Source organism: Otolemur garnettii, unplaced genomic scaffold (genome assembly GCF_000181295.1).
Source record: "Otolemur garnettii isolate 467f Iridium unplaced genomic scaffold, OtoGar3 scaffold00018, whole genome shotgun sequence".
NCBI classification, from domain to species: Eukaryota; Metazoa; Chordata; class Mammalia; order Primates; family Galagidae; genus Otolemur; species Otolemur garnettii.
In genome coordinates, this window is record NW_003852413.1 from 15,933,724 (window position 1) to 15,951,101 (window position 17,378).

The 17,378-nt window shown below is 57.0% G+C and overlaps 1 protein-coding gene across 1 annotated transcript in view; it reads left to right on the forward strand.

Annotated features, from left to right (window-relative positions):
- SCN4A (sodium voltage-gated channel alpha subunit 4) overlaps positions 1–17,378 on the forward strand; it is a 42,537-nt gene that overhangs the window by 22,066 nt on the left and 3,093 nt on the right. The window contains exons 12-24 of the mRNA XM_003786197.3: positions 1,213–1,451; positions 3,513–3,686; positions 4,499–4,855; positions 9,219–9,695; positions 11,453–11,588; positions 12,108–12,262; positions 12,770–12,943; positions 13,498–13,620; positions 14,860–15,138; positions 15,379–15,432; positions 15,651–15,788; positions 16,314–16,418; positions 17,015–17,285. Coding sequence (XP_003786245.1) covers positions 1,213–1,451; positions 3,513–3,686; positions 4,499–4,855; positions 9,219–9,695; positions 11,453–11,588; positions 12,108–12,262; positions 12,770–12,943; positions 13,498–13,620; positions 14,860–15,138; positions 15,379–15,432; positions 15,651–15,788; positions 16,314–16,418; positions 17,015–17,285 — 2,682 coding nt within the window. The remainder of the gene's footprint in view (positions 1–1,212; positions 1,452–3,512; positions 3,687–4,498; positions 4,856–9,218; positions 9,696–11,452; positions 11,589–12,107; positions 12,263–12,769; positions 12,944–13,497; positions 13,621–14,859; positions 15,139–15,378; positions 15,433–15,650; positions 15,789–16,313; positions 16,419–17,014; positions 17,286–17,378) is intronic.

Genomic DNA, 17,378 nt, shown 5'->3' on the forward strand with positions numbered 1-17,378 from the left:
AAGAGAAGCACAGGAAAGATGGAGGGAGGAAGGAGAGAAAAAAGGAAGTATGACACGGAGAAAACATCTGGCCCCCTCCCCAGGCCTGCTTGGCTTATGGGGGGCGGGGCAGGGGGGGCTGGGGTCTTACTGGACTGTACAGCCCTCTAGAGGGCACTGTGTCACCTGACTGTATGACAGGTGTCCAGGTATCTGAGTGACTAGGGAATGCTGGGCAGGGCTGGTGGAGGAAGCCTCTAAAGTCGGCCATTGCTGGGACCATTCTGAGAAGTTTGGGGCACCTGCTGCAGCACCGGGTGGGGGTGGGGACCACAGTCAGGGTAGACTCCCCGCAGCCTTTGAGAGAGGTTTAGTGTGCTGATTGCTGATTTGGGATGGGGGTTGGCTGCCCAACCACCAGGGCCAACCCCGGGTTCCGGGGGCTGCTACCCCCTCCAGACCCTCGGTCCCTCTACTTCACCTTTGAAATGGAAGGCACTAATAATAATCTGCCTCAAAAACTTTCAGTGGTGAGTAAATGAGATCAGGCAAGGCTAGGAGGACCATGGAGGCCAGATGGAGAAGCAGCTTCAAGCCATGGTCCTTGCAGAGCCCCCTAGCTTTGGCGTGGTAAGAACAGAGGGTGTTTCCAGAAGGCCACTCTGGTGGCTGAGGATGGACTTACTGGGGACAATTTTGAGGGGCTCATATTCCTGCCAGAGAAGCGGGAGAGCCCTTAGGGGGATCTCTGACTGCGCCCCAGTGGCACCAGCCAGATGCATGTGGTACTGGAACTCAGGTCCCTGCAGTGGCCTCCCACCTCTCCCTGGCAAGTCTGGAACCCAGCCAGGAATCAGGGTGTCTCACCTGCCAGGCTGGTGGTGGGGTGGGTGTTCAGCCCAGCTCACTGAGGTGTGAGACTTTGGGGTGTGGTGGGGTGCCAAGGAGGCAGGGCTTGGGGAAAGGTTCGCTGAGGAGGTAAGCCTTTGAGGGACTAGTATTTGGGGCGGGACTTTGAGGAGTCGGGGCCTCAAGGGGACAGGGCTGCAATGGGGCTTGGGGGAGGGACTTGAGAGGAGTAGGAGCTCCGAGTAGGCCTGGCTGGGGGTTGGTATCTGAGAAGTGGAACGCTGGGGAGGCGGGGTTTGGAAGGAGGGCCCAAAGATCTAGTAGAGGCAGGGGACACATGAGTAAACAATCATCATCAGCTGCCTGTTACAACCCCACCCCCAGAGCTGGAAGAGGCCCACCAGAAGTGCCCACCATGGTGGTACAAGTGTGCCCACAAGGTGCTCATATGGAACTGTTGTGTTCCATGGGTAAAGTTCAAGAACATAATCCACCTGATCGTCATGGACCCCTTTGTGGACCTGGGCATCACCATCTGCATCGTGCTCAACACCCTCTTCATGGCCATGGAACATTACCCCATGACAGAGCACTTCGACAATGTGCTCTCTGTGGGCAACCTGGTAGGGAGGGGACAAGGGGACAGGGTGGCCATTGGAGAACAGGATGGGAGAGGGTGTCAGGGCCCAGTGGGGCTGTCTGGGCTGTGAGGAAATATGGGGCACTGTTGGGGGCCATATGTGGACAGGTTGATGTTATTTTCCCAGCATATAGGGGTATGAGTTGATGTACAGGAGGTACATGGGGGATCTAGAGCATGTATAATTTTGGCTTCAGGGCATTTGGGGGCAGGGAGAGTGGGAGTGGTGGTGCTGGGCTTCTTAAGAAGCCTGGCTCAGCGCCTGTAGCACAGTGGTTACGGTGCCAGCCACATACACCAAGGGTGGTGGGTTTGAACCTGGCCTGGGCCAGCTAAACAACAATGACAACTGCAAAAAAAAAAAAAAAAATAGCAGGGTGTTGTGGGAAGCGCCTGTGGTCCCACCTACTTGGGAGGCTGAGGCAAGAGAATCACTTAAGCCCAAGAGTTTGAGGTTGCTGTGAGCTGTGATGCCACAGCATTCTACCAAGGGCTACATAGTGAGACTCTGTCTCAAAAAATAAAATAAAATAAAATAAAATAAAAAGATCAGGACTCCTGGGCATCTGGAGTCCAAACCACACCCTGAAGATGAGGGTGGGGAGTAGGGGTGTGGAGATGAGGGTGAGGGGGCTGTCTGACAAGCCTGTCACTTCTGGAGATTGCCATGGGCCTGAAAGGCAGTGGGTCATATAGCCATGTGCACCCAGACCCAGGAGACCCCAGGGAATAGTCCCCACCCCGCACCCATTTCTCCAGCTTCCCAGTGAAGCCACCCCGGCTCCCTTCTCCTGCTCTTTCCTGCTCTCTATTGTTGACACACACTGATCCACCCGCTTATCCTGGCCCATTAGGAGCATTATCACCTCGTTGCCAGCCCCACTGGAGCCTGACAAAGGGAAAAAGCCGCTGCCTCCTCCAGCCCTGCTCCACCCTTCCCACGTCTCTTTGCAATTTTTCCCTTTTTCCTGGATGGCAAGTGGGCAGATGCTCCCTTAACCCTATGGGTGACAGGAAGCCAGGCAGAGTAAGATGTGGGGTTTGGGAGAGGACCAAGGCTGGGTAGGTGGCACGAGAATCAGACCCTGGACTCCCCAGCCTTCGATCAGGCACATCTATCCCATAGAGGTGCCCGAGGCAGCCATGGCCAGGCCAGGCTGGAAGGGCAAGGACGTGCTCTGGACTCATGGCACAGCTGCTGGGGTGTGCGTGAAGGGCCAGGCCTGCCTGCCTGCCCACCCCTTGCCTGCACTAGGCTGCTGTCTGGGCACCTGCTCTGGCCAGAGACAGCTCCTGGGAGGGGCTCAGCATGTGCCCAGGCAGGCTGTGGACCCAGGGCAGCTGGTGACTAGCAGGAGGGGGTCAGTACCCAGGGAACTTTCAGGGACTATGCAACCCTCAGAGCCCTGTGTCCAAGGCTGGCCTCTACTAACTGGTTTTTGTCCCTTTGGGCACCTGCCCTAGACATCTGAGTCCACCAAGATCTGCTGCGTCCTGGACTGGCCCAGTGGAGTGCCTATAGGGTATACAGGGAGGAGGCGGAACTGAGTACCCCAAGACCAGGGCTTGAGCTGTGACTTAATCCCTGGGGGTGGCATGACTGAGAGCTAGCTACTAACCTCACCAAGCCTCAGTTTCTCATCTGTGGAACGAGTGCCCTAGTCCCTCCCAATCTTATAGAGACTGGGGTACCAGTGAGATTACAGTGTGATCCGCAGAGCACTCTACATGTTGAATATTATGGTCAAGTTGAGGCCTCAAGAAGCTAAGTGACTTGCCCACAGTCACAAGGCCAGGAATAGATGAGAACAGGTCTCTGGGTTGTACCCACCTCTGCCCCATGGCTTGCCCATTGAGCCCATCCCCCTCTTACATACGTACATGTGGGCTGAGAGTCCTACCACCGGCCCCTCTTTGGGCTCTGGCCCCCTTCTCCTAGCCCCCCATAGCCTCCACCAGGAGGTGGGAGTGGGATGGGAGACTTTCAAGGCCCCAGGTTCCCTGAGGCTCTGTGACAGGGACCCCACCCCACCCCACCCCACAGGTCTTCACCGGTATCTTCACGGCGGAGATGGTACTGAAGCTGATTGCCCTGGACCCCTATGAGTATTTCCAGCAGGGCTGGAACGTCTTCGACAGTATCATCGTCACCCTCAGCCTGGTGGAGCTGGGTCTGGCCAACGTGCAGGGGCTGTCTGTGCTCCGCTCCTTCCGTCTGGTACTTGAGCTGCCTGGGCTAGGGGCTTAGAGGGGTGTGGGAGTGGGATAGGAAGGAGGTGGGAGGAGGAAGCCAGAGGGCTGGGAATGAGACCCCTCTGCCCTGTGCATGCCCCTTGACCTCTCAGAACCTTTCCTACCTAGGAAAGAGGGAGAAAAGGGACCCTCCCTTCTTGTCCCAGGGCTGACGGGAGACCAAACCAACAGGCCCAGGACCCAACACTCAGTTTGATTCCTTAATTAACGTCCTTGGGCTACAGTACAGCAGGGACCCCGGGCCCTTAGTGCAGACCTAAAAACAGGCTCTGGAAGCTCATTAGGCATGGGATGGAGACTTCTGAAGGAGTGTCTCTCTACCATCCCATAAGGACCACTTTTATTGTTTTTTAACCTTTATGACGAGACTGTACACATATACATGAAAGTGTAGAGACAGAATAGTGCACTTCCATGTACCTATCACCCAGCTCCACCAGATATCAACATTCTACAATTCTTGTTTCATCTGTCCCCCCAACTTTTATGAGGGGGGGACAGTACGTTAAAGCAAAGCCCCACATATAATTTCACCTATAAATACTTTTGTCTGTATATTTAAAAGATAAGGACTTTTCCCCCCATTTTAACACAGGAAGAGCACAAGGTGGTAGGGTATGACTATAGCCTCTTAACAGGCCAACTGAGTCCTCAGATGGCTCAAGGCAGGCGGGTTCAAGCTACTGCAAAGCACCTTTTCTCCTAAGGATGGAGCTGCCTTGGGTTGGTGCTGGGGCCTCATTCACCCCTGCCCTCGCCCTCCCTCTCCCCCTGCAGCTGCGGGTCTTCAAGCTGGCCAAGTCATGGCCCACGCTGAACATGCTCATCAAGATCATTGGCAACTCAGTGGGCGCGCTGGGCAACCTGACGCTGGTGCTGGCCATCATCGTGTTCATCTTTGCCGTGGTGGGCATGCAGCTATTCGGCAAGAGCTACAAGGAGTGTGTGTGCAAGATCGCCTCGGACTGCAGCCTGCCCCGCTGGCACATGCACGATTTCTTCCACTCCTTCCTCATCGTCTTCCGCATCCTGTGTGGGGAGTGGATCGAGACCATGTGGGACTGCATGGAGGTGGCCGGCCAGCCCATGTGCCTCACCGTCTTCCTCCTGGTCATGGTCATCGGCAACCTGGTGGTGAGTGAAGCTGGCTGCGTGGCTCCCCACCACCCATGCCCAGGAAGAGTGCAAGACGCTCTCCGTTCCTTCATTTTCTTCGTGTCAGGCTGTCGTTCCAGGGCCTTTCCCTAGTCGCCCAATCTGTAGGAAATCACTGGTAGTTGACTATTTTCTATCTCCCCTACCCCTTCTCCGCCAAATGGCAATTTTATGCAGTTTAACAAAGTGGCTCTCAAATTTTAACTTGCTAAAGAATCACATGGGACTTTTTTAAACCATAGATTCCTGGACCCACCCCCAGAGAATCTGATCAAGCAGCTCTGGGCTGGGGCCTCAGAATCTGCATTTCTAGCAAACTTGAAGTGATGCCAATGCTGGTCCAGGGACCAGGCTGTGAGTAACACTGCAGAAACCTGGTATTCTGAGTAAATTAACACAATAACAAGTCAAACAGCCCCGTGTTCCAATCCCTGTTCCTTCACCATTGTCTGTTTGGCCTTGAACCGATTACTGCTCTCTCCTTGGTCTTGGTTCTCTGTCACACAGAAGAAAAATTAGTAAGTACCTCATGAGGTTGCTGGGGAGACTAACCCCCATAGTGTGCAGGAAGTCACAGCCTGGGTGGGACCAGGACCCTTGCTCCTCTGGGCCTTCCTCACCCTCGTAACCTCCTCTGTTCTGAGGCTAGCGGGTCCTGGCTCTGAGAAAGAGAACCCAGGGTGGGAATTGGCTGCATCTATCCCTCGGCTTTCTGTGGCTTAGGGCTTGGTATGCAGGGCTGTCGAGGGGGGCAGTACACAGGGGAGGGCCAGGGACGCAGGGCCATGGCCAGCCCACTAGCATTTCTATGGCTAGGGCCTGTGGAAGAGTATTTCCTCACCTTGCTGACCCCAGTTCCTCCCCTTCTTGGGGTGTGGGTGAGGGTCACTCCTGCCACAGTGCTGTACCAGCTGTCCCCTACAGTGGCCGGCACTGCCCTGGGCAACAGGGAGTGGGAAGTCGCCTGTCCCCACGTTCCGAAAAGGCCTGTGGAATCCTTGAGCTGCCAGCTCAGCACTTCTCAGATAACGCTGAGCTCCGGCTGGGGGCAGGGGCGGCTGGAGGAAGGGGGTGTCACCTCTGCTGGAGGAGGACACCATGGGGCAGCTAGAGAGAACCCAGGCCTGCTGTCCCTGAAAGGAAGGTCTTAGGGAGTGGGGGGAGAGAGAAGAGAAGGTGCTTGAGCCCACATTAGGGTAGGACTCAGGTGGAGGTTAGTGGGCCCTAACCAGTAGTTTCTGGATATACATTCAAGGGCCTAGGGGTAACAGAGTCTTCAGGGGGCTTCTGTCTCTATGTGTAGAAACTCAAGAATGTCTCAAGCCCCCCACCTTGCCACCGACTGACTGGGAAACTTGAGCAAGTGATTTAATCTCTTTGAGCCTTGGTTTTCTTATCTGGAAAAATGTGGGTGATGATGGTGAGGACCTACTTCACTGGGTGGTCGTAAGGATTACATGACACTTGTCAGTACTTAGCAAAGCTTGGCTTCGTGGCCAGGGGAGCTCAGATGTCCCAAGCATGCAGGGGCAGCAGGGGCAGTTTAGGTGGAAGCCATTGGTGTAACTCTCCTGGTTTTTTTTTCTTTTTTTGAGACAGAGTCTCACTTGTCACCCTTGGTAGAGTGCTATGGCGTCACAGCTCACAGCACCCTCAAACTCTTGGGTTCAAGCGATCTCCTTGTCTCAGCCTCCTGAGTAGCTGGGACCATAAGCATCCACCACAATGCCCGGCTGTTTTTAGAGACAGGATCTCGCTCTTGCTCAGGCTGGCCTCAAACCGGTGAGCTCAGGCAGTCTACCTGCCTCAGCCTCCCAGCGTGCTAGGATTACAGATGTGAGCCACCGTGCCCAGCCCTAACATTCCTGTATTGATGTTTGGCTCCTGCCAGTACCTGTGTGAAGGGTGTTCCATGCATTGTCCCTAATCCTCTCAGCCACCCTGAGAGGCAGGTAATGTTATCTGCACACTGTCGGGGAGGCTCTGCCTGGAACCACAGCCAGTGAGAAGCTGAACCAGACTGGAACCCAGGGCTGTGTGACTCCAGTCATAATAACATCAATAATAGCAGCATTATTGTGATGTCAACCCCAGGATGGTGACAGCTGGTGTCTATTTAGCATTTACCCAGCATTCCCAACACTTTACCCGTATTAGTCCACTCTGTGGTCACACGTGCTGTTTTATAGATTAGGAAGCGCAGGTTCTGGGAGGTGGATTGGTAATGTTTGCAGAATTTGAGCCCCAACAATCTGGCCCCAGAGTCCAAAAACACCACATGGCATTGCTTTAGTGTGGGTGTCACCCCCATTGCACACACCCCCACTCACTGACACCCTTTTCTAGCCCAGCTTTGTGCCCAGAGGGGGGCAGCACTGTCACCTCCTTGGGCATTGTACTCTCCTGTTCTCCCTCCCCCGCCCAGGCCTCAGAGAAGTAGGTATCTGCCAAAGGACACCCTGCCAGGGACTGTGGGGACCCATGTGTCCTGTGCCCATGGCGCTTGGTCACTTCCTCTGGGTTATTGTGAAGAAGAAGAGGAAGTGACTAGGGCATAAGTAACCCACCACACAGAGCCCCCAGGGAGCATGATGTCGGCCCCCTCCCCTGCCCTCCCTTCGCCTGGCCCAAGGTGGCTATTTCTGTCTTAGGCAGGAGCCGTGTGCAAACCCTCCTGACCCAGAGAGCAGCTAATTCCCATCTCAGATGTGTTTCTGGCAACTGGATGCCTCTCCCCTGAGAGAGGGACAGGAAAGACCAATACATCGGAGGGGCCAAAGGCACAGAATTCACGAGGGGACGTGGTAGGGTGGGGAGTGGACAGTGCACCCCCCAGGACATTCTCTCAGAGGGGATTTTAATATGTTTTTTAAGCATATTAAAATATAGTAATGTTAACATAATTAACATAGCATAGTGAAGGCAGTGACTACAAGACCTTGGAGGACACTAGTGACAACTAGTGGGGAGACACATGGAGGAGACAGCCAAGGGTGGCAGATCCACATGCGTGGGCTCCCCTACCTCTATATGTCTACTCACACCCCAGCCCTGCCCAGACCCCCAGAGTTAAAACCTGGCTATGCCTCTGGCTAACAGGAGCCTGGACCCACCCCTGCCTCAGCCATGTTTCACCTTTTACCTCCCCGCTACCCAGGGACAAGCAGACTGGTGGAGGGGAAGGCCACCACACGGTGAGCCTCCCGGGCTGCCATTCACATTGTAGTCTAACATAGTAGTCTAAGTAAATGATCCCCTGGAAAGTTGTTCAGTGACTAGAAGCCTGGGTTCTAGTCTTGGCCATACTGTATGTCCTAGGGCAAGTCTCTCCATGCCTCTGGGACTGTTTCCTCATCTATAAAATGCTGAGCTGGCCTTGGAGTTAATAGGGCTCTTCCCTGCACCTTGTCCAGCTTTCTCAAACAGCGCATGTAATAACAGCCCATGCATTTGGAGTACCTCCGTGTGTCTGTCCGGGTTGGTCTTGTAATCTTCACAACCATGTGAGATATGCTAGACATGCCCTGTTCTACAGATGTGGAAACTGAGGCACAGGGCGGTGAAGCACATTGCCTCAGGACACACAGCTAGTAAACTGGGGTTCATCTAGGCAGCATGGCTTCAAAACCTGTGCACCCCAGTCTGCTGCCACCCCCCCCACACACACAGAATTAGATGCATCTGATCAATTGCTTCTCCTGAGCTGGGAGCCCCCTGAGGCCACTCACACAGTGACAGGGCTCAATAAATGCCTATCTGCTGGAAAATAAAGGGGGGGGCGGCTGGAGGGGAGAGCAGTAGCCTCTTAGGTCCCGCTCAGTAGGGATGTGGGAAGAAAACCAGGAGTTGGTGGGGAAGGGAACCCACAAGAGGAGAAAAATGAGGTAAGTAGCAGAAGGTCAGATGTCCCTTCCAGGGCAACAGGGGACAGGCATCTGAGCCTGGGTCTGTTAAAAGTCCGACTTAACAGATGAGGAAAAGAAGGCCCCAAAGATAAGGTTCCCAGTAAGTCCTGGCGACCTGGAGACTGGAGCCCTGTTCTTTATTCTGCACCCTCCAGAAGTGGAGGTAGAGGACAGAGTCACGGAAAGGGCCCTTGTCCCCCAACAGGCCTCCCCAAACCCTACCTCTGCCTTGAGCAGCAGAGTCCTCTAACATGCCGAAGCCTCAGTTTCCACATCTGCACAGGGGGTGGCGAGAACCATCCTCACCTCCCTGGGCAGTCATGGATGTTCCCTTGAATGCCCAGCATTTAATGGTTCCAAGAACACTTGTGCTGGCTGGAGGTGGCACCCTCAGGGTCCCAGAGGCTGAATCGAGGCCTCCTGGCCCCCACCCCCAGGTCTTGAACCTGTTCCTGGCCCTGCTGCTGAGCTCCTTCAGCGCTGACAGCCTGGCAGCCTCGGACGAGGACGGCGAGATGAACAACCTGCAGATCGCCATCGGGCGCATCAAGTGGGGCATCGGCTTCGCCAAGGCCTTCCTGTTGGGGTTGCTGCACGGCAAGATCCTGAGCCCACAGGACATAATGCTCCGCCTCGGGAAGCCTGGGGGGGCCGAGGAGGCCGAAGAAGCCGGGGAGAGTGACCCCAAGGACGAGAAGGAGCCATTGCCTGAGGAGGACCTGAAGAAGGACAATCACATCCTGAACCACGTGGGCCTGGCCGACGGCCCCCCGCCCAGCATCGAGCTGGACCACCTCAACTTCATTAACAACCCTTACCTGACCATACAGGTGCCCATTGCCTCTGAGGAGTCCGACCTGGAGATGCCCACAGAAGAGGAAACGGACACTTTCTCTGAGCCTGAAGACAGCAAGGTGAGCCAGGGCCCAGGACTCAGATAGACCTGGCTCTCGTGTAACCTAGAACAAGTCACAAGTCCCCTCCAAACCTCAGTTTCTCCATCGTAAAATGGGAGCGCTGTGTTACTTGAGATTCAGTGTGTGAGGCACACGGTAAGCTCCAAGTTATTAACATGGGTGTTGTGATTGCCCGGGCCTGTCTCCATACTCTGGTCTCTTCCCCTCACTCCTGTCCCTAAACCCTACCTGGGCCACTCTCACCAGCAGGTGGCACCCTTGGACAGGGTGCTTTTACCTGGGCCCCTCAGCCCTGGGACTGAGACCCAAGAGGCCTCTCTTAAAGCGCCCTCTGGGCATGAAGCCCCTGCCAAGTCCTTGCCATTATCATCTGTTTCTGCTTAGACCCCACCTGGGGTTGCTCCTCACCTCCCAGGGTGGGCCAATGTGTCAGTCCAGCCAGGGGACTCTGAGGAGAGGGACTGGAGGCCAATAGGAGTTGGGGACAGAAGAGCAGAGAGTGAGAGCAGTGGTGTTCAGGGTCTGCTGCCCCTCCTCCATCCTCCCCTCCCCCAGTGCAGAAGGGACTGGAACGCAGCAGCAGTCACCCCCAGCAGCTGTGCTGAGGCTAGGACCCTGCCTGGGCCTCCAGGGGTGCTGACTTTGAGCTCCCTTCACCCACTGCCTAGCTCTGAGCCTGGCTGGGCACTGGGGCCTGATGAACTTTGCCCTGAAAACTCTTGACTCCTTATGCCCCCCAAGTATGTGGCATGCTGACTTACCAGGGGGCCGGGTGCCCGCTGAGCTATAAATACCCGGGAAATGTGGCGCCAACCTCGGTATGAGACACAGGGGTGGGGGAGGGATAGGGAGCACCCAGGTCCAAGGCTGTGCCAGGGGAGGGACTGGGAACACTTTTTGAGGGGGGCAGGCATGGCTCTGGGGGCACTGAGGGAGTTGGAGTATACATTTGGGGCAAGCAGCTCAGTAGATAGCCTTGGTGACCTAATGCTCTGTGCCTTGGTTTCCCTTTCTGTCCACTGAGAACACAGATACCCTAGTTTTCTGGTTACCATTCTGGATATGGGGCTCCCCAACCAAGCTGCCATCTCTGTCTTTCTCTTCAGGGCCTTCCCATCTCTGTCATACAGGGGTCCCCTTGTGGAGTAGAGGCTGGGGCCAGGAAGCCAGCCTGGAACTGCCCCAGGAGGGGTGGGAGGAGGCCTGGCTGGGCCCAAGCACCAGCCTCTCCCCACCCACCCCCACTCCGATCAGGTTCCCTTGGCACTGGACTAGGGCTTTGGCTGGGGAAAATTTTCCACCCTTTCTGGATTCATCTGCCAAAAGGACCCTGGGAGCAGACCTTGGGGGCGCCACCTGCCATTCTCTGTGGGCTGTGGCCGTCCCAGTTCCATCCTGGCCCCTTTTGTACTCTTGACCCCTCAAAAGTACCTTCAGACTCTGCTGCCTCTGCTGGCACTCTTCACGCCTCCCCTCCCAGCCTCCTCCTTCACCCAAGGCCCTCATGTCCCCTTCCTAGGCCCCAGCCCTGCCCACTCCAAAGGTGTGTGCCATGAGGGCAGGATGGAGGCTGTCTCGGTCCCTGTGGTTCTTCTGCACAGGACATGGTAATCCTGGGCTAAGTGAGCGAATGAAGGAATGAATAAATGATGGGTTTGCTTCACCCTCTCTTCCTCCTTTCCCTTCTGATCACCCATTTTGCCATGCCTGGTCATGTGACCTGGTGCCCCCCCTAACCCCCCCCCCGCCTGCAGAAGCAGCTAAAGCCCCTCTATGATGGGGACTCCTCCGTCTGCAGCACAGCCGACTACAAGCCCCCGGAGGAGGACCCTGAGGAGCAGGCTGAGGAGAACCCCGAGGGGGAGCAGCCTGAGGAGTGCTTCACTGAGGGTGAGGGTGCCCCCCCTGCCAGCTAGGGGTCAGGCCAGAGGGGGCAACAGCCGGCACAGCCTGCGACCTTGAACCTGTGCAGTGGTGACAGCACAGGCCTGGCTCTAACGTTTAGGAGTGCCAATGTCAGCTCCTGAGACCCCTCTTCCTCCTCCTCCTCCTCTTCAAAGAGAGAGGCCTGCCCAGCTCTTCAGCTGAGAGCCCTGGAGAAACATCATCATCTACTCTGGGCTGTGCAGAGTGAAGGCCACCTGGGTGGGGTGGGGGGACAGGCACTGCTGAAAGCTGCAGTTCCCAGGCTGGGGGCCTGAGCCTGTTTTCAGAAGGTCTTTCCTCTGCATGTCCATCAGTTGGCATGTGGGGAGAGTGGCCAGGTGTTGGGAGGAGGTGGGAGCCCTGGTCTGGGGGCAGCAAGGTGGGGGTTTTAGAGGGAATCCTGGGAGCCACAGGAACATGCTGACCATGGACCCTGAGACAGCCCCAGGACCATGAGGTTGTGCTGCCCCCACCCTCTTCTAGCCTGTGTGCAGCGCTACCCTTGCCTCACCGTGGACATCTCCCAGGGCCGCGGGAAGATGTGGTGGACCCTGCGCAGGGCCTGCTTCAAGATCGTCGAGCACAACTGGTTCGAGACCTTCATTGTCTTCATGATCCTGCTCAGCAGTGGGGCCCTGGTAGGCACCACGGGGGACTGGACAGGGCAGGTGCCAGGCCTGAGGCAGGCCCTCCTGGAGCCCACTCCCCACACAGGGAGGGACGTGGCTGGGACAGTCCTAGACCCTGAGAATCCTAAAGGAACTCATGCACTTCTGAGATGTGTTTCTTAATAGGACAGATGGGCCTCCCTTGTCAGTGTGGGCACTGACGTACGTGTGCCCCTAGTTACAGGGCAGGAGGGCCCTGGGAGTTGGGGTTAAGCGGGGGGGTGGGGGGTGGCAGGACTGAAGATGGGTCATTGTGATGCCCCAGGTAGATGACTGAGATTTGCTGCTGGGAAAGGAGCTGGGGATTTCTCCCCGCAGGAAACTCACTTATCCCATGATGGGCAGGGAGGTCTGGGAGATGTGAGTTCGCCCCCTGGGCTGGGTCCTCTGTCAGACCCCTGGGAACCAGCAGCGTCAGGCAGGGAAGGGGACGTGGCTGCCAGGCCCTGGGTATACTGGCAGTACTGGTGTCCCCAGGCCTTCGAGGACATCTACATTGAGCAGCGGCGAGTCATCCGCACCATCCTGGAATATGCCGACAAGGTCTTCACCTACGTCTTCATCCTGGAGATGCTGCTCAAGTGGGTGGCCTATGGCTTCAAGGTGTACTTCACCAACGCCTGGTGCTGGCTCGACTTCCTCATTGTGGATGTGAGTCTGCCCCAGCCCCAGCCCCAGCCCTGCAGCCAGATCCAGAGGCTATTTCTACGGCCCAGGACCTCGGGAAGCCCAGGCCTGAGGGGCAGGACCTGCCCAAGGCCAGTCCAAGAGTCATACCCCAGCTCAGATGCAGCTGCCCAGAGAGGGGCTGGGGAGACCTTCCTTTCTCCTAAGGGAGAGGGGGCCCTGGGACCAAGACAGAAGCAGGAGGGTTCCTTAGGCTGCCCACTCACAGGGGTGGAGGGTGCGCTTATCCTCCTTAGTGGGCTCACCACCCTATGAGGGTGGTGGGCATGTCCTACCTGGTCACCATCATCTCTAGCTAACTGGTGACTTTGCTGAGGAGGAGCTCAGGCCCCTGTGGGTACCGGGATAGGCCCAAGGGCTGCTCTTCCCACCAGACACCAGACAGGACTCCCCACCAGGGAGGGAGGCCAAGGGAGACATCCAGGAGGGTGAGAGTAGGCAGTCGCCTATGGTGGGCCTGACCCCCAGGCTGTGTCCATGGCCCTGAACCTGCTGATCACCCCACCCTCCCTTTGCAGGTCTCCATCATCAGCCTGGTGGCCAACTGGCTGGGCTACTCAGAGCTGGGACCCATCAAATCCCTGCGGACACTGCGGGCCCTGCGGCCCCTGAGGGCGCTATCCCGATTTGAGGGCATGAGGGTGGGTGCTGAGGGGACCTCTGGGGTGGGCTTGGGCTGGGGGAGCAGCAACAGGGCAGGGTGGTGGGTGCATGTCTGCAGTCCAGCCACCTCTTCCCATCCCAGCCGTTGAGCACACCTGCTGCCTGCCGCCCTCTCTGGCACCCTTAGCTCATCTCTGCCACTGCCGCCAGAGGGAAGCAGAGTCTGTGACAGCTCCCAAGAGGGGCAAGAGGAGGAAGGAAGGCAGAAGTGTGTGGAGTTTAGGGGTGGTTTAGGGGTAGGTTTATGGGTGTCCCTCCCCAACCTCAGGGTGGGCCCCTGGACTCTGAAACACAAGTAACGGCTCTGAGCTTCCCCACCTCAGCTTGGGGTCATGGCCAGGGTCATGCACTTGTCAGTTCTGAGAAGTGCTTTTCAGGCCCTTAAGAACAGAAGTGACAGGTAAACACAGGGCCTGAGCAAGACACATGGGACTTCCCCAGGAAGGGAGGTTTGCTGGGATGAAGACCTGTTCCCGAGGGACACATCCCTGTGCACAGGCAGGCCAGTGGCGAGTGCCACACAGCAGCTCCTCCTGTTTATGCCACGACCAGCCAGTTGCCCAGCCCTCCGACCCCCAGAGCCAGGGACCCCTCCCTACTCAGGGGAAATAACCTGCCTGTGGCCACACAGCTGGTCGGTGCCCCAGCCAGGAATAGAGCTCCCCTGGGCACCAGCAGGCTGGTGCCACCCACTCTGTCTGGGGGTCGTGGAGTGGCTCTCAGACTCAGCCCAGACTGCAGTAGGGAGGAAGGCCTGTGTGACCAGCACTGAGGGGACAGGACTTTAGTTCTGGGCTCCTGTTGCTTTGAAGAACCCGGTGGCCTCTTTGTGCCTTATCTGTCTCTGTGTCTTTGGTGCTATGAACCCATGTGTGGGGACAGGTCACATGGGCTGAATTTCCTATGGGGGCTGAGGAAAGAGTGTTTGTCTCCTGCCTGGTGACCCGTGACTGGGCTACTTCCAGAGAAACCCAGCGCCCCCACTCTGGGCTGATGGCTCTAGCCAAGCAGAGAGCCCTCCTGACCGCCAAGCCTACAGCTCTCATCCCTCCCTCCATGCGCACCCTAGCACATGGCTTCTCCCCTCCGGGCCTGGCTCAGAGCAGCCCTTCTCTAGAAGACCTCCCAGCTCTGCCTGGTCCCCTGGGCAGTGGGCAGGTGGGGAACCCTGCCGTCGAGGCACAGAGAGGCTCTGGCAATGACCCCCTGTCCCCCAGGTGGTGGTAAACGCCCTCCTGGGCGCCATCCCCTCCATCATGAATGTGCTGCTCGTCTGCCTCATCTTCTGGCTCATCTTCAGCATCATGGGCGTGAACTTGTTCGCCGGCAAGTTCTACTACTGCATCAACACGACCACCTCCGAGAGGTTCGACATTTCTGAGGTCAATAACAAGTCTGAATGCGAGAGCCTCATGCACACAGGCCAGGTGCGCTGGCTCAACGTGAAGGTCAACTATGACAACGTGGGCCTGGGCTACCTCTCCCTCCTACAGGTGGTGAGTGGGACCTGCTGCCCCTGCTGGGAACCAAGACAGACGTGCCTGCAGTCCCTCTCCTGGAACCTCAGCCCCCTATCACTCCGTGTCAATGCTGTGGGTCCCCAGGACAGTGTCTAGGCCTCTCTGGTCTCTCAGGAAGATCTCTGGGGAGGGCCAGGCTGGGCAGGGGAAGGAAGCTCATGGATGGTGGGAACAGGAAGCAGCCCCTCCCCTGACACCCCAATAACACTCTTGTAGGCCACCTTCAAGGGTTGGATGGACATCATGTATGCAGCCGTGGACTCCCGGGAGGTAAGTTGGGGTCTCCAGATTGTGGCTGGTGAGTGAGTCAGGACTCAGGCAGAGGGAGACACCAAAAGCACATTCTGCCTCTCCCTGGCCCCCATGTCACTTCCTTGGGAGCCCTGAGACCAGGCAGCCCAGGGGTGGCTGGGTCCTACCCATGGTGCTTTGCGGAGTGACAAAGGCCAGTGCATGCACCCAGCCCCTCCCGTCCGTGGCCCCTGCAGCAGGAGCAGCAGCCGCAGTATGAGGTGAACCTCTACATGTACCTCTACTTTGTCATCTTCATCATCTTCGGATCCTTCTTCACCCTCAACCTCTTCATCGGTGTCATCATTGACAACTTCAACCAGCAGAAGAAGAAGATAAGTATCTAGCCTGGGCCTCCCCGCCAGGTCTCCCTCCTCCCTCCCTTGCTTACTCATTGCCACATACATTCACAGGTGCTCCCTGAGCACCACTGTGCTGTCACTGGCAGTGTTGTTGGGGCAGCCAGCATGGGTCCCCATTCCACCAGGGCACCTCCAACAAGTGACCTGGCCTCCCTGACCCTCAGTTTCCTTATCTGTAAAATGAGGTTAATGCACCTACCTTGGTGGACTAATCCGAGGACCCAGTGAGATATCTGTGAGATATCTGGCCCCAAACAGCCTGCAAGACAGCATTGGTCCCCTCCCTCTGCCCTCACCCCTCCTCTCCCTTTTCTGGATCTTTAATCCATCTCTGTCCCCTTCTTTCCTCCATCTCTGGCCCCTCTAGGTCCCCCTTCCCCTTCCCACCAGGCCTCTGTGCGGGGGTGGGACTATCATAAGGGTGGTACCTGAGGTGGGGTTCCTGGAGGCACAGAAGGGGATCCCTATCTCAGCCTTACGGACTCTATCCCACTATACTTTGGAGGGAAAGACATCTTCATGACGGAGGAGCAGAAGAAATACTATAATGCCATGAAGAAGCTTGGCTCCAAGAAGCCACAGAAGCCAATTCCCCGGCCCCAGGTACCCCACTCTGGGCCCTCCTCCTGTGGCCTGTACTGCGCTCCTGCCCAAGGGGGTAAAAATGCAGCCTGTGTTCTGCTCACCAGGCTGTGTCCCTAGGTGAGGCTAGGTCCACCTGCAGGGAGAGACATCCCTCGGGAGTGGCACAGAGGCCTCATATGCACAGGCAGGATCTTCCTGCTGAGCTCCAGGGACTGGTTCACCCCTCACCCAGCCCCCCCCCTCAAGCCCCCAGCTTCCACCTCCTCACCTGGGACCCTCAGTGGCCTCTGGGGCAAGGCTCCCACAAGAGTGAGGGTGAGGATATCCAGATGCCCTCCCCAGGGAGCAAAGACTTTGGGCAAATGGGGATGGGGTGACTGGGAGACCCGGAAAGGAAGAAGGGTTCCAGCGTGAGGAGGGATGCCCACTGACCCCACAGAGTGACCTGTCCCAGACACTCCTCTCCTGGCCAACCCCCCCACAGGCCCCAACATGCCCTCTTTCTCTCCTCTCTGTCATGCTGCGTCTCCTGTCATCCTGTGTCTCCTGCCTGCCCACCGCTGCCCTTGCCCATGTCCACACATGTGCATGTGGCACCCTCACCCATGCTGCAGAACAAGGTCCAGGGCATGGTGTACGACTTGGTGACCAACCAGGTGTTTGATATCGCCATCATGATTCTCATCTGCCTCAACATGGTCACCATGATGGTGGAGACGGACGACCAGAGCCAGCTCAAGGTGGACATCCTGTACAACATCAACATGATCTTCATCATCATCTTCACGGGCGAGTGCCTGCTCAAGATGCTGGCCCTGCGGCAGTACTTCTTCACTGTTGGCTGGAACATCTTCGACTTTGTGGTTGTCATCTTGTCCATTGTGGGTGAGCGGAGCCGGGCTGGGCCCATGGGGCAGTACCAAGATGAGTCACTCAGGAAGGCCTGTCTTTGTGCACGTATACCTGCCCTCACACACC